At 39.7% G+C, this 17,414-nt stretch overlaps 1 protein-coding gene across 4 annotated transcripts in view; it reads left to right on the forward strand.

Moving 5' to 3' along the window:
- The window catches only part of LDB3 (LIM domain binding 3), a 501,927-nt gene extending 491,737 nt beyond the window's left edge, over positions 1–10,190 (forward strand). For all 4 annotated transcript variants that reach the window (XM_069610771.1, XM_069610772.1, XM_069610773.1 and 1 more), the window contains one exon: positions 6,400–10,190. In XM_069610771.1, coding sequence (XP_069466872.1) covers positions 6,400–6,489 — 90 coding nt within the window. In that variant the 3' untranslated portion in view covers positions 6,490–10,190. The remainder of the gene's footprint in view (positions 1–6,399) is intronic.
- The last annotated feature ends 7,224 nt before the right edge of the window (positions 10,191–17,414 follow it).

Raw genomic sequence — 17,414 nt, forward strand, 5'->3', positions numbered from 1 at the left:
GACCTTTCTTTCAACTATAGCAAGCAAGAACTCTGCTCAGATTTGGCAGTTACTCAATCTGAACTCAAACTTGATCAATTTAAAGTCACAACTCAATGGAGTCTCAGAAAATCTATGGGTTTCACACTTTGCTCTATTGTACTCAGACAAAACTTTTCATACATACAACTTTGGATCTCACTCCTCAGGCCCATGGAATTTAGAATGCTCTGAAAACCTAATTGAGGCTCTCATTCTTAAATCGTCTTCCTCCCGCGCGGCAGGCCCAGATGGTATCACCAACTTTATGCTTAAGCAACATCTTCAGATATGGACCAAAATCCTGAATAACATCTTTCAACGTATATTAAAAACTCGCAGCATTCCCGATTCATGGCGCTCATCGATCATTGTGCCTATCTTTAAGAAAGGGGATCGCTGCGTACCAGCAAACTATCGCCCGATTGCACTTTTGGATGCTCCAGGTAAAATCTTTAATCGCTTAGTGCTATCGGCCTTTAATATCTGGACATGTAAACACAAGCATCGCAATAGCAATCAAACTGGATTTGTACGTGGGTTGGGAACGTCAGTAAACCTCATGATTCTTAACACATTGAAAGCTCAAGCTCATCAAAATAAAACTTCACTGTTTTTTGCATTTATAGACTTAAATGCTGCATTTGATTCGGTTTCTCGTATAAAACTCTTCCAAAAATTAATGAAAGCTCAGTGCCCTCAAGACATCGTGGACATTATTATTGCTCTTCACACAGGCACTTCTATACGAGTCCGCCTATCTACTGCTGGCCTGCTATCTACAGCCATTAAAACATCAAGAGGATTAAAACAAGGGTGTATTCTGGCATCAGTGCTATTTAATTTTTTCATTCATGATGTTCAAGAAATCTTTCTTAACCTATTCTCCGATTCACCAAAAATCAATGGTTCTGTAATCCAAGCGCTCTGGTATGCTGATGACCTAGTCCTCATATCTAAGACACCGATAGGCCTGCAAAAACTAATTGATGTACTTTCAATGTATTTTGATGATAATGAGCTATCCATGAATATCAAAAAGTCGCATATTGTAGCCTGCGTTGTGAAACGATCTCAGCGAACAAGATTTGAGTGGAGAGTAAAAAACATCGTCCTCGACATTGTGTCGAGCTATAAATACCTAGGAACTCAATTTGAAGGTAGCTCGGTGACAACAGAGCATTTTCAATTACTTCAAAGTAAAGTGACAACTGCGATATCACAATCCAAATTGATATTACATAAATATGGTAAATTTTCTGTGGAGTCTGTTCTACATTATTGGCAGCAGAAGGTAATACCAATAATACTTTATGGCCTGGAATCACGTGACATTTCAGATGTGAAGGAGCTCGACAAAATTGAAGCCAAATATTGGAGAACCCTTTTTCATCTGCCACAATCTGTACCCATTGCGTGTATCAGATACGAACTTGGTCTCATCTCTCTTAAGGCTAGATATCACTGGCAGCTCTGCGCCTTGCTTAGAAAATGTTTAATGAACATTGAATCAGAGACCATAATTGCTAATCTGGCAAAACACCTGTTTCAATCACCTCAGAAATTTACAGTGAAATGGACTACTTATGTATACGAAATTATGGCATCAGCAGATGTTGATGTTGAAACCTTGATCCTGAATCCCACCCGTGCAAAAAATAAATTGTACATTCACGATTGGCGGACGAATCGTGAACTCTGCTTGAAATATAAACATTTCGATATGCATTTTTATCCTGATAAGAACATGAGATGTCCAGAAAAATATTTGCTAAAGTCACCATCTCCATACATACGCAGTGCATTTATGCGAATACGACTCAATCTATGGTTGACAAAAGACATCCTGGCTCAGCGTAAGCAAATACCCATGTCGGAGAACTTTTGTCGATTCTGTCGCGTTGAGTCTCAAAAAGAAACTCTAGAACACCTATTAGTAGATTGCACGGCACTCTGCTCAATTAGAAACAATACATTTGGGAAAAATATGTGTGTGGTTGCTGCGGTCCAGTCATCCTTGAGATGGTCTTGTCTTTTAAACTCAGCCAATATGAGTCTAGTTATTGCATCAGTAAACTTTTTTAATAACTTGCGTCTAGATACCCCTGAACTTATCTAAAATCGTTATAAAATTAAAACACGTGAAAAAAAATCACATAAAAATTGTCGAACATGTATATATTATGTACACAGATAATGTAAATCTGTATGTTTTAAAATTCCAACATCAATTTTATCTAAACAATTGTTAAACTGGAAATGTTTGAATTTTTTTTTTATAAAAATGTTCTTGTAAAAATCTTATGGTTAAAACAAGAAATAAAAAAAAAAAAAAAAGAAGAGTTTTAAGGGCATAGTACACGTAAGAGGGACACCACGTTGCTACTCTTGAGTCTAGTGTGGAGCAACTGTGGTGAATTTGTGAAATCCCTGTGCCTCCATTTCGAGGTCTCTCACTTTCTCAGACCAGCTTAAAAAATGATGAATGGCAGGAGGGCAAAGGATGTATCCTGGAACTCAGACATGTCAAGCTTTGACAAGGGTCTCTAAAGCATAATTATGTCACAAATCTTTAAAAATCTTCAGTATGTTATCTGAAAAGTACTAACATATACATAAAGATGTCAATGTGAAAGTTAAACAAAGCAAAAATAGACCTACCCCTGTGCACATGCATCATCCACATGTGCCTTTCAGGAGGCTCCTGTTGATTTAGAAGTTAAATCAATAGAGATGCTCCCAATTCCTAGATATGTTGCTCCAGGAACCAGGGTAAAGCACCTCCCATTGAATTACACTACATTTAATGGGAGGAACTTTGGCCTAAAATAGGAGAGGAATTATTTTATTTAGAGCAGAAACGCATGCACAAGGAGGCTGGTAAGGTCGATGGGGCCTGAAGATCGTGTTTGCAATCTCTATTTAGGTTCCGTTGTTCAGCAAAAAAAGAGATGTCGTCTAAAGTGCTGTTGCTGTTGCTAAAAGTGTAGAAAGGCCATAATGTGGATGCAAGCTGGAAGAAAGAGTTCATTTTTTTCCACCTGATTATTTCTTAAGAATAAATTGAGAAAGTTGGTCTACTACAGGCATAATCTGTATGTGTCAAATAACAACATTAGTCACCTCTTCAACACACGGGTATACATACAAAGGGCGGTGCTCTTCTGTTGCCACCTGTTTGATACGGTGAAGATACCATCCAACCTCATACACGCTGAATACCAGGCCAGGGTGGAATAGTCCTTCAAGGCTGTCAGCCTTCTATATGTGATGTGTGACTTTGCTCTTCTAAGTGGTCTGAGGACATCAACAGACCACAGGATACCCCTGTGGAAGTGGGAGGCAGGCCAAAAGGGGGGAGGCCGTGTGGGAGACCCCAGTCAGAGCCACAGTTTTGGACCAGGGAGTCAACAGACCCAGTGGGGGTGCTTTGTGTACACAGATGGACTGGGTCCCCCCTCTGGTAATAACAGGCAGGTTATATGGAAAAGTGGAAACACAATGAAGGCACCAAAGTCTTTGTAGAAACCAGGAACATATTTATTACAGGAAGAGCAATACACTCATTGCCAGCAGGATAAATTAGACACACTGGACTAGCTAGGCACACCCACTGACATGTAACCCGGGGACTGGACAGTACCCTTGGATGCAAGGCGGGGGGACAATAAGGGACAAAGGGAAGGGTAGGAAAAGGGGGTTGGTAGAGACAGAGGGCTGAGAGAGGGTAGACAATAAGAGAAAGGAAGCGAGAGAGATGTCACCCAGTGAGAGAGAGCACTCGAGGGAGACAGAGAGAAGGAGAAAGAGACACAGACACACATACACAGACACACACAGAGACACACAAAGGCAAACACACACAGACACACACACACAAGGACAAGCATACAACGAGACAAGCACACAGCAAGACACACACACAGTGAGACATGCACAACACAGCAAGAGACACACAAAGTGAGACACACACACAGATGCACACACAGACAGAGAGAGGCATACATACAGAGCCCCACACACCCAGAGACAGAGAGACACACACATACACATGCGCGCACACACACACACACACAGATACACACACAGATAGACACACACACACACACACAGGGGAGAAGACAGACAGGACAAGAGCCCTACTGGTGGAAACAAAATAGAGAGGGAAGAGAAGGCTACCTGTAGAAGGGGACTCCTGGGCTCTGCTGCCCCCAACCCCTGTCAGCACACCACTGCCAGCAACCACTAAAGAGAAGGAGAGAGACCCTCAGTCCTTTCTCCACATGCTTATATAAGGCGGTTGTTCCCACCCACTGCAGGGGTGGCCTCTCACCCAGGGAAGTGTTTGTTTGGGCAAGTGTTTCCAGAGTCACTTCCAAGGCCAGCCCCTTCACCCAGGCAAATGTTTATTTGGCTGTTACCAGGACATGTTGTGTGTTTCCCCGTTCAGGGTAGTTGAGCCCAGAGGTGTGGAAGTTAATTGTAGGATACAGTGGCGGTCAGTTGGGCAGATTATCTGTTGTGATAGGGAATGGATGAGATTCCCAGAGCAGAGACTAGCTTAGTGACTCAGGATAATTGCAAGGTGGGCCTGCCAGAGCCCCCCACCAACTGTCACTGGGTCTCAGGAGAGCAGAGTAAAGATTCAGCCATAGGTGGCAGAACAGGTTTTTCGACAATGGCAGTTGGCAGGCTTACTGTCCAGTGTGCCAGAATCAAGTACAAAATATAGTGATCAGGCAATGTGGGGACCAAGCAATGTGAATACAGGACAAAATACACACACAGGGCACTTGACAGAAATATACAGCAAGAATATGTTGGAAGGGGGAAAAAAAGTCTACCATTTTGCTCGCTTTTCAGGGGAGCTGGAGCCACAAAGCAGGAAACATGAAAGTCAAATGAAGTTGTGTAATATATTGAATACAGTGGGGGAATTAAAAGTCATGTACTACATTGCAAATAAAAGGGTACATAGAACTTGCCATTTGAACACCCCAGAGTTTCAGTGTTGTGTTGCATGGCCCCTTAAGCAGAGGGACAGATCTGCAGATGGACCTCGCCATGCCTGTGGGCAAGCTTCCTCTGTGGCTATTTTAAGGTTTCATCTCAACTCATTGTAAACGTCCTTAATATGTTTGCAACGTCCCTATTAAAATATGTATTTAGAGTACATTTCTTAAGGGTACAGAATATTTCAGGGTGTCCCGGACTATGCCAATGTGAGCTGGTGTGTGGCATTTATGTAATCTGCATTGTGATTGTACCCTCTCATAATGTGCAGTGTTACAACACCACTAAGTGGTAATTATGCCGAATACAAACATTCAACTTGAATGGATGTATTGTATGTGTCAGTATAGCGCTCTTCTGCCTCTTTAGGCAGCCTCACTCTGCGCGGCTCTGCAAAAAATAAAATAAAAATGTGGGGTTTATTAATGGGACAGTGGGAGAGGCAGATGTGAAACTTGTGGTGTTGATCGGTTCAGGTCAGATGTGCCCGGTTCCTGCTTTCTCTGGGTTTGGTGGAGAGACTTGGGAGTATGTTATCAGTAGGAAATAGCCTAAGATCTGGTAGACTACAGCACTTTGGGTCAGATTAGATGTCTCAACTGCTACCGTTATCATCCTAGTCCCATCAGATTCTCTAAAACCCTTGAGCTCTAGCATATCCCGAAGGCAACTCAGTGCCCTGCTGCTGCATTAGAACATGGAAGTCATTACCGACCTCCTCTCACTGAATCAGAATGTGAGGACTAGAGTCCATATCTTCTGGCATTGGGTGCATTTAAGGCATTCTGACTTCTGGAGCACCCAGGGAAACAGAAAGCATTTCAAGAAAAAACATGGAGCAGTGCTTTTTACTTTTTTAAGGAACAAACGTTCACTTTAGCCTTGCACCTAGAACAAGCTCATGCTAAAACAGCTCCAGTTCAATTAAAAGGCTTGCATTATAAAGACCGCCTAGTTATTCAAACATTACAAAATTAAACCACATTTATTTTGCTACTGCTTTTTGTGTAGTTAAATCATCACTAAACAGGTATGTTCTACTTCAACAACACAACTCCAAATTACAAGTATTATGTGTACTAATAGCCTTTTAGACCTCGGGAGGGGTCCTCGTCATTTGGGATAATTATCATTTCACAACTTGCTGCCCTCAGCAAAGCAGGTCATTATCCCACCATAATGACCCCTTCTTCCCTAAGTATATTTATATATTAAGAGTATAGCAGACTGTATTGGTTTTCGTCATTGGGAATTTCATATTGAGTAATTGACATAATTTGAGATTCTTGAATGCCAAAACGGGCGCATTGCCGCTTCCAGTCATTTTCCAAGCCATTTCTAATTATTCCTGCCTCGCTTGGATTTTAGGTGTGCCATGTGAACTTGGAAGGCCAGCCGTTCTACTCCAAGAAGGATAAGCCCCTGTGCAAGAAGCATGCCCACGCCATCAACGTTTAAGAGCCGGATGCCCACGGAATCGCAAATGAAGAATGATGAACAACTGCAACAAAAGGATATTTTTTCTGATACATGCTTTACAGGAGGAGAAAGAAGCAAACAGTCCTTGTGTTTGATTTAATTTCCATTCTGTTTGCACAAGTTTAACATGTCTGCTGATCCCTAAGGCACTTTGAATACCAGCAGCAAAGTGTAACTTGGGATGTCTGAGCTAAATGTTCCTTGAGAAATATAACCACTACATTAATTCAAGTAGCTCGAACAAAGATGGGAACTGGTGTGATCAAAAATTACAATTTGCAAGATGCAAAGATAGGTTTTTATGGACTTGATCACATGAGCTGGGGCAGCATTACTATTACCAGGAACACAACATCCCGTTTCATGTGGAAGAATGTAAGCAAAGTGCCAAAATAATAGCCTTAGATTTATAGCGCATAGAAGCTTGTATTACAAAAAGATGCTCTGTACTTATTACCAACAATGGAAATGCTAACCCATTCTTTTGACTAAGGTGCTGTCCTCCCAAGTCACAAACTCATCAAAAGAGCTTACCATGAGACATTGTCATAACCAAAAGAACACTTCGTACTAGCACAAGCTTGCAATGCCAACAGAGTGCGACTGTGATCTCTGAAGGTCAGGATATGGAGCTCAGCCTAAGGAAAAAGGCAGTGCCCGATCATTTCACCATTACCTTTTTGAGAACAAGAGGATTTTGGAATGTACATGTGTACAAGTAAAGTGCTTTTGAGTGACAAAATATGGATCCCCGTCCTACCTTATCATATCCTTGAAGGTGTCCTTTCATTTAAGAGTTTCCTCATGTTTCCTCAAAAAAAGCTGGGGTTACCACATCTTTCCCTATTCTGGGCACAGACAGAGCTCTGTTGAATTTTGAGTGTTGTCCAAGCCAGTGGATTTTCAACATGTGAAGAAAGGACAATTATTTCTGTTGCCATTCTTGTGTCTTGCATGCAGCGCACACCCTTCAATCGACAATGTTGTAGTTCATAGGGATTTGTTGATTGAAGTGTGAGTAATATGATGTCATTTCATACTAAAAATTCAAATTTTTAGGAGAAACCTGGCATGTAGTATTTTTAGACATGAAACACATGACTACTCATATACCTGTTTATAAAAGAGGAACACTCACTGTTTTAATATTCCTGAAAGATAGAGACGTACACTGTTAGCCAGACAAAGCAAATCTTGTATGACAAACCAGTAAAAAGCCTTCTTGAAAAGATGATATTGATTTATTAGGCTAGCATATATTTTGTTTCGGAAGTTTTTAAGACAGCATTGATCGATTCACATTTTAATTCTCATACAACTCACCTGTTCTGAATTCTTGCAAAATAAATATTGCGTTAGCCTAATAAGGGTAAACGTCTTTCAAGATTGCTTACTGGCTCTACGCTTTAAAAAAAAAAAAAAGCTCAAACTGTGTAAAAGCTGTCTTACAGGTGTAAATGCCAATTTACTAATATTGTGAATTAAGATGAACATCTTTATTTTACAACATATTTTCCTGTATTCCGAGAAGAAAGCAATATTCCAGGGATTAATGTTTTCTAGTTCTGAATATTGGTCTATGGTTTATTGTGTGATGTTCTTTACAGTGACAATTCTAACCCATGAGATGAGTTCTGAAAAGTTACACACAATCTGTTGTTGTTTGCTTCCCTGTTCCACTTTCACAACCTTCTTAGCTAAAGGTCCCATCGCAGACTTGTGTTTGGCTGCATTTCATTTACTGCTTATTGGTTTTCTTCAATGGTCTTTTCCTATGCATAGTGCTAGACCTAGATAGTGTTTTATCCTTTTTACATGTGGGCTCTGTATAATCCCCAAAACTATCTTTCTTTCTGTTGATGGTGTTGAAAATTAGAAATGGGTCTCCAAGGTAATCGTTTACAGTGACTTTTGACTTGTAATTTGAGGTTGCAGAGGCATTGTTTACTAATGTACATATCATGGCATCAGTAGAAATTATCCTTGCTGGTAAAGCTATTTTAAAACAAATGTATGGGGATGGAGAATGCCAACAAAAATATGTTGAATGTCCGGCAGGACAAGCCTTTGCTAACTCTGTAACATAACACAAAAAACAAGGCAAGGAAAATGAGAATTTCCAATCCGTGATAAAAAAAAACAGTTACACTGGAATTCAAGACTTTACCCCAATCAGGTGCTTTGGAGACATCCCAGCTGTGAATTGCTCTATGTAACAAACCAGTGATCAATGGTAATGTCAAGGCAAAGAAAATGCACACGGATAGTAAACACTAGCCTGAACCTCTCGCCTCCAACTCCCTTTTAATAACACCAGTGAAGTATCTAGTGCCCGAGCTATTAGAAAGCATAATATGGTTAAAATGTTACCCAAAAGTAGAGCTTCCTGTTAGTACTTTTACTTCGAGACATAATGCTCCTAGCCTAGCGTTACATTTCATTAACTAACAATGTGTTATTGTGTCGATTACTTGTTTGAATGGCCTTTAATAGAAATAGTTAGACTGATTAGATATGATAGACTAAAGCTAATTCTTATATTACCCATCAACTTGTAACACTTAAACATATTGTGCCTTATTTGGCACTAACAATAATATTAATGCTTTTAAAATGAACTAGAAAATATATTTATTATTGTAACACTGCACGTTTTTCACGTTTTTTCCAATTAATATGAGTAACTTATTTAGGCAAAAGTGGTTTTTGATATTTAGCTGCAAAAGTGTTATTGTGCTTTTATTATCACTAACTTTTGTTTTTGTGTTTTACATGAATACTTTTTTACGATGGTTTTTGATATGACATTGCATGCAAACATTGTGAGCCTGTAGGGCGAAGGCGAGATACTGTGTGTGTTTTTGGAACCGTGCCAAGATTTTCTTTATACATTTATATATCTTTTCTGCTTTTGAAATTCAGTAACATCTCTTGCATCGATCAGTTGAGTTGCTTGGATTTTGAAAATATTCAGAGACTTTGCTATGCAGGCATTAGTTTTTATGAGTTTGGGTGTTCAGAAAAGTGAATATGCCTACACGGTGGCAATTTAAATCCCATAAAATGTCATTTGGTTAATCTATTTCAGATAAATGTTCTCGGTGGATCGCAAAATATAGCATAGCTTGTGATCACCAACATTGCAAATAGTCCTTAGTTTGAATGTAATATAAATTGATCTGCACTCCAATACATCACTACACTTGAGGCTCCGCTAGTATTGAGCTCTCCAAACTGATGTTAGCTGGCCACGCCTAGTGAAAATCATATTTTATTAGGTTGACCATACCTAATATTTTATATCTGAATATAATCGGGGTGGGGGATTGTTTCTACACACGACCATTTGTAATTGCCTTGTTAATAATACTATATTTCTAATAGAACTTTGATTTTCAAAATGTGTGTGTGTGTGAGGTGGGAGATTTATTTTTAACTATAACAGACGCCAGGTTTCATCCATTCAGAGATTTAGTATTATAGATGTGATATTTAAGGCATCCAACAGCATTTATTGTTTCTTATCATAAAGGCTTTGCATATTACTGTAATATAGTTTTATATTTAAATATATTTTATTATTATTGTTCTTATTTTAAATTCAAATGCTGATTGTAGTGTAGCTGACTTCCCTTTTCTGGTTTTTGATGTGCCATGGAATATAAAGCAAGTAAAACAGAGACTGGAATATGTTTAATTCACAATAATGGCCTTTATGGTGGTCCACAAGCTGGATGCAAGAGCTTTTCCAAAGAAGTCAATCCAGTTTGCTATTTTGATGACAGGTGCTTGGCCCGGGAGTTTTAGCCATGGCCCTTAGAACCATAGACCTTGATTTTTCACACATGCACCCATCATATGCATTCACAAACCCCAGAAGTTAATCCTTTTTTGAAAATGTAATTACAAAAGCATCCTTGAATGATAAATGTCATACAAACTTTGGGACCACAGCCTCAATTATGCAATGACTACCAAGTGTACAAGGTAGCATTGGTCACTTTGGCCAGCCCTTGGGTATTCTCAATTTGTTTTATGACGGATTGGTCTGGTCCCCACCATTTACTGTTGTGAACATCTACCATGGCTACCAAGGGTACTAAACGCTGTAGGGCAACCTCATAGACACTCGGAAACTTCAACAATTGCTTGGAGCATGAGGGAAGCCATTGGGGGGCCTGGAATACCAACCGCAGTGGTAGGTTCAATCAGAAGAGCTAGGTTGAGAAAGGCTGGGAAAATGACCAGCATCCAATACGCCTTAAGTTGAAATAACATGGACGAATCATTTGAAGAATAAAGCATACTGAACTGTCACTTATTGGCTCAAAAGACTTGCTGTTACCAGATGTCACTAATCAATAGTTTACTTCATTCTTCTTTAAAAAGACACTGAGTATGATTTATCTGATCTAACAGAGTAGCAACATGATGAATTCTACTTGAGCTACTGCTATCCAAGCTCATGGCTTTGTGAGGTAGACATGACAATAAAAGCAGCTATGCCGTTCAGTTGGCTGTACATGCAGTGATGGATGTAGGTGGCAGTCTGGACTATCATTATTGCAACCTTTATTTTCACAAATGTAAGTTGGGGTAATGATCCCCTTGCACACCTGTCCCAACACCCAACGGCAGGGTTCACTGACACGGAATTGACGGCCAGCTGCCATTCCATGAATGGAAGACGTGAGCTGGTTCTGTGCAATTCTGCACTCCAGCGTCATGCCTTAGTCAAACGGTAAGTCCCACCTCTTGTAAACAAGCATAGTGGGTTACAGCATCATGTACTGAGCTCACATTGTTTTAAATAGATCTTCCCTTGCACCTACGAAAGATGGCATTGTTGAGGTCAGGGAAGCAAGCGGTGGGCACCCTATGAAAGCGATTTTGCTGCTGCTGTTTCTGTTTCAGGGCAGACCTTAAGCCGAAGCAGAATTCTGGGGTAAGGTGCCCAGGAATTCCAAGAGGCAATGTTAAGTGTGATCATACTATGTGCACAGGAAGCACTAGCGTGGTGCAGAAACCTGCACCTAACCAGCACTTACCAGGACCCGAGTAAGTAATGATTCCACATATTTTTTAATATCCATCTGGGTTTCTGTCTTCCCAGAATCCCTCAAATTGAGACATGTTTCCCTAACTCTGCACGCCCTTATATTATTGTGGGTGATAGTTTGACTGGCCACATGTTTTCTAATCCAAGTACAGTTGTGTTCTACTTAAATATTTCTATAAGCACATTCCCACATAATGCTTTCGATTTTCAAAGGATTCTTCGATAGGTATATAAAGACTTTTTTTAATTGCATTTTGATATTTGTTTATTGATAGTTTAAGCTGATTTTACCACATCATAAACATTTTGGGAGTGAGAGATAACTTGAGTCGAAAATAATTCTGTTCAGAGGTATCTTAAAGGTGTAGTTCACTCAAAAATTTTATTGGCTCAAAAGATGGGCCATGATAAAAAAAAATATATAAAAAATACTCTTTAAGAAAGTTCCTATGTAAACTTTTGAGCAAATGAGGCTCAAAGTCACACATTTAAAGCATTAGGAGGCATCCATGTTGTGAAATGGATGAGCCTCCTGTGCTTGTGTTAATTTCTTCTCTTGCGGCACTAATGAAGCAAAAGCCAGCAAGCTGTAATAAACAAAAGCTACCAGCAGGAGGCTTTTGCTTCATTATTGCCAGAGAGCAGAGATTAACACAAGCTGCTGCTGTTAAGTGCTTTAAATTTAATTCTTTTTTAAAAGCACTGCAAAATAAATGCTGCGGTTTTCTTTCTAACATAGAAAGAAAACCCCAACATTTATAATGTTGTATTTGTTTGTTGTGGCTTCAACTTTGAGTCTTCCGGCACTCCAAGCTGAAGCCACAGCAAACCTAAATACAATGTTGTTGTATTTAAATATGCTATGGTTTTCTTTCAACGTTTCCCGGAACCCGAGAAACGTAGAAAGAAAACCACAGCATTTACAAATACAACAACATTCCAGGAGACTCAAAGCGAAAGCCACCGCAGTCAGAAATACAACATTGTTGTATTTGTAAATGCTAGGGTATTCGTAGAAAGAAAACCGCAGCATTTACAAATACAACAACATTGTATTACTGACTGTGGCGGCTTTCGCTTTCAGTCTCCTGGGCTGAGCAAAGGCGCAGCAATTATAAATACAACATTGTTGTATTTGTGATTGCCATGGTTTTCCAACCATGGAAATCACAAATACAACAACCTTGTATTTATAATTGCTGCGCCTTTGCTTTTTGCCTTTAATTTTATGTTTTCTGTGTTTCCCTGGGCTTGGGGAGCACCGAAAATGTAAAATGAATGTGAAGGCAGCCTCCTCAGCTCATGTACAGCTCTGCTCTGGCTGCAGTAAGCAAAAGCTCCCAGTAGGGAGCTTTTGCTGTTTGTTTAGTGCTGCCAGGACAGAGCTTATCATGAGCTGAGGAGCCTGCCTGAAATGGCAAAATGGATGCTCCCAGGTAAATGCTTTGAGCCTCATTTGCTCAAAAGTTTACATAGGAACTTTCTTTAAAATTATGTTTAATGCAGGTTTTTGATTATTGCCCATATTTTGGGACAATAATATTTTTGAGCGCACTATTCCTTTAAGGTTACTTTTGGGAGTGATGTAGGAATACGTTTACTATTGTTTGAGCACCATGCTACATAGCCCACGACCAATCACTTGACCCAGACCACCCACCAAATGCACCTACAATCTTTCGAAATGATCAAGAATTACGATATAACTAAACATTGATTGAGGCTTAATGTTAAATTAGGGAGTGATTTAGGAATAAGGTCAATTTTTAGTGTTTCAAGAATAAGTTTGAACTTGAGAGCGATAGCAGATTAGGGTTAATTTAGGGGATGATTGGGGATTAGGAATATTTTTTTTAAATGATCAAGCAATACAATTAATTGTGATATTGATTAAAGCGCGGTTTTGGAAATGATGGCTACATTTAAACGTGGTAGTGGCTAATTTGGGGAATTGCAGAGCTTTGAGGTTGCTTTCAGGGGTGACTGATGATTGAGGGTGCTTGAGGATACATTTTATTTGTTAGGATGGATAATGTGCATTGAGAAATTTCGGATTTATTTTTTAGCTTGAGTGACACTAACCAAATAAACAACATTATATTTTAAATCCAATGAATTATTTCAATACAAACATAGCTGTTATGATATTCTTATTTGGAACGTTTGACTCTTGCTTGACCCTTATTTAAAAAAAATAAAAGGTGCCTTAACGCTGGGACTCTTCAACACCTTTCTCCATTCCAATGAATTTCAGTAAAATGTCCTAGCATGGGCAGTCTTTTCTCGCATAAGGGCCAGTGTAGCATAACAATATGGAATTAAAGAGTCAAATCAACAAATGCTCTTATATTGGTGTTTAACAAACCCGTTTTTACATGTATTTTCTATTCGTGTTTTTGTTAGTGTAAAGGGCAGACAACCCACATTTTAGACCATCATTTTCATGTGACCCCTGCTAGAAAGGGTACTTACTAACTTATTCCACCCATGAAGTATTGATAAATCTAAATAGTCTTTCTTATTTTTAGTTTACCGTCAGCCATTTGAGGGAAATTCCTTGGTAACTGTGTTGTTTTTCTAGGAGAAGTATTATTATTATTTTAATGACAGTGTAATGTGAAAAGATCCTGTGATTTCATGGTGACTTCTGCCTTCTGAAATTGGCAGAAGCAGACCTCTGCGTGGCCCTTTTGCAGCACATCACATATTGACAAGCGGTGCACCTTGAAGCAGGCTGCACCCATGTTCCATAAGGGCTCTGGTTTGAAACTTCTTTTGTTTCAAATTCATGCAAGAGTCCATTCTATAGAGTCAAAATTGTAAGCTTTATTAGATGGCAGGTGCTTAACATAATCCCACTGCACACATTTTCCACCTAGTTACAGCTCAGCAGTTAACTCGCAATGTCTGTTCTTAGACAAAAACATGCTACTGTAATCAATGGGTACATTGTGCAACTACATTTCAGAACCTTCTGAAGTGGTATGGTCTATTTTTTAAAACGTGTATTTAATTGTATTTCTTGCATGTGATGGTTCCAAATGATGCTTGGCTATTTTGTGTGATTCAGAATATTTATTTGCCCTGAAAGGGACTTTTCTCCTGATTGACATATCCGGTATGTTTTTATTAGCTGCTTTCGTTTCACAAATTGATTTATTAGCTTATTTTATAACACAATGTTTTTAAGAGTGTGCATATCTATTGTCATTAATTTGAATGGTGCTGACATTGCTGTGAATTTCTAAAGGACGTCCATTAATTGCCGAGTTACTGTGTGACATGTATTCTGCTAAGTATAATGTACCTAACTTATAGGCAAAGACTCAATATTACATTGATCCAGAGTTGATAGACGGTGGTGGCCTGGGTTGCCTGGAAATCAGAAGGGTTTCTGCTGGACTGGGGATTGTAAATGTCTGGTAAGGAGGTTTTAGTCACTGTTTGGCCTTTCTGAAGCCCAGGCCTTTGGTAGAATCCTCTATCTTCCTGCAGACCAGTCAATATCTGGTGGATAAGAAGCACTAGACCCATTCTATCAGTGCTCTTGCTTGCTTGTTGTAACATCACACTCCCTGATGATAGCTCCATCCACACACGATCCTTGTGATGGATAAACAGTGGCTGGCAATGGTAGAGGATGCGTGTGAATGCTGGTGGCCATAGAAAGTCACCATATAGAGCTGGCTAAGACCCCAACCGTGTCACAAACATGTGTGTTAGAAATCCAAGGCAGGTAAAGACCTTGTAGAATAGGTGTGTATTGGATTCAGTTGTATAACTTATTGAGCACTCAGTGCTGCGTCAAATATGAACACATATCCTTTGATCACTGGAGTAATGTAGAAAGAGGTAAAAGGCAGGTGAGAGTGAAGGGTAGCAGTGCCAATACTGGATCCCAAAGGGGACAAGCATCAATGGTGTAGCAGAAAATGTGTCCTGACATAAAAAGACACGAACAGGCCTTTGATACAGTTTCCAGGGACGCCATCTTTCCACTGTGCTTCTTGATGCCCTAGTAGAATGTTTATGGTACATGCAAACGATTAGCACATAGGGGCTGTGATGCGCGTGGCTTCAACCAACCACCACACAGAAGGTTGTTCCCTGAAGAGTTCACAGCGGGACCATTGCACAAAATGTATGCAGTTTTTGCTGCACCTGCTCACTGATATTCATGGGCTATGGTGATGGTTTTGTCGCCAAAAGTTTACATTCACTAAATTATCTTCTAAATAATTGCAAAAAGCCTCCACTAGCACAGCACTAGACTATTGAACAGGTTCTCCCATTGCCAACAAAGAATGGATCCTCAAATTTTACAGAAACAAAACTATTTTCTCCAAAAATAAATGGTCTATTATATTAAACATGCACAGGAGTAGATCTCTGCATTTAGCTTGTTTCGACCCCGCTTCCTGCTGCTCAAAGATTTGCTCCGAGAACAAATAAGGAAATGCCTGTGGGCATCTCTGATTTGCACCTGCTCCCTTATAACTGATTCACAAAGCATAAAACTGGAGAAAATCTGGAGCTGCCTGGAGCATCCCTGTGATTCTCCCGTCCAAATGTGATTCACAAAGATTTGCTCCAGAACATCTAAGAAGTGTTCCAGGCATCTCCAGATTTCCCCTAGTTTTAGGGATAAACTAATGGGTGCAAATCAGGGGAGCTCATGGGAATCCCCCGATTTGCTCCGGGGCAAATAATTGTCAAACAGGTTTATGTACATAATGAGGATTCCTTCAGTTGTGCAAACCAGTTGAGCAAACAGACACATGCTTTCCCTGTACAGGGCTTGTCATTGTAAAAGCACCCACATGTTTTGAGAAAGGTGGAGCTCAAGGGTGGCTCCCACCAAACAATACATTCATTAAAGTGACTTTGACAGATGTCTATCTAAGGTCATATGATAAATTTTTAAATTGCGATTCCGTTAGATTGTTATATCTATGCTTCTGCTTGAAATAACTAAGGCCCTGATTCACAGAACGTTTTCCAATGGGATTGCGTCATTATAAAAGGCTTCTGTGAATCAGGCCCTAAGTATATAAAAATATACAAAAAAAAATCTTGTTGAGATTTTTTAATTGCTGCTTGTGACTTTATTTTGGTGTGAAACACTGGACTGAAGTGAATATTGCAGAAATTCTTTATATTGCCTTTTTAAGACAGTGGGCAAATGTACCCTTCAATTTGTACATACCACAATTAATTTATTTCAGCATAACTTTGCCAACATAATTATTTGTGGAAGTTTGCTTCTTAATACTTGGTTACTGTCAGTCTGAATTTAAGCTAGCCCTTAAAACTATGACCAGCGTATTGCAGACTGGCTACTTACTAATTAGTTTCCTGCCGAAGAGTAAAACATTGGCAAAAAGCTACTTCAGTTGCTGTATGGAATGATGTTTAGAGTTGATGTTGGGGAGAGACATTATTAATTGCTGGGATTTATATAGTGCTTCATGCTAGACTCCCCCATCCCCCGCCCGTAAACCCTCAAAACCATGTTGCACAACATCGGCCTGTTCCCAAGGCAAACTTGTTGCTTCTGAGCTGTTCTCCCAGCTGCCTTAGTTAAATTAATCACTTTGAAAATAATCTGTTACTAAAGGAGGTAGTCAATGTTGATCTTCGGTTTGAAATGTACACATCTTGTTTTGGTCTTTGCATATTCACATGCCGACAAACAAGTGGGCCATTCTGATCTGTGAAGTTGTTATATCTTCAACCAAGCGTTGCAGAAGCACCTCAAATGAGTAGTTTCCTTAGGCATTGAATAGCTAGACACCTCGATGGGTTGAGCTCCTCTTGCTCAGCTCTGTGGTTAACCTGCAGATCA

Source organism: Ambystoma mexicanum, chromosome 8, assembly GCF_040938575.1.
Source record: "Ambystoma mexicanum isolate Mex_15411 chromosome 8, UKY_AmexF1_1, whole genome shotgun sequence".
NCBI lineage: Eukaryota > Metazoa > Chordata > Amphibia > Caudata > Ambystomatidae > Ambystoma > Ambystoma mexicanum.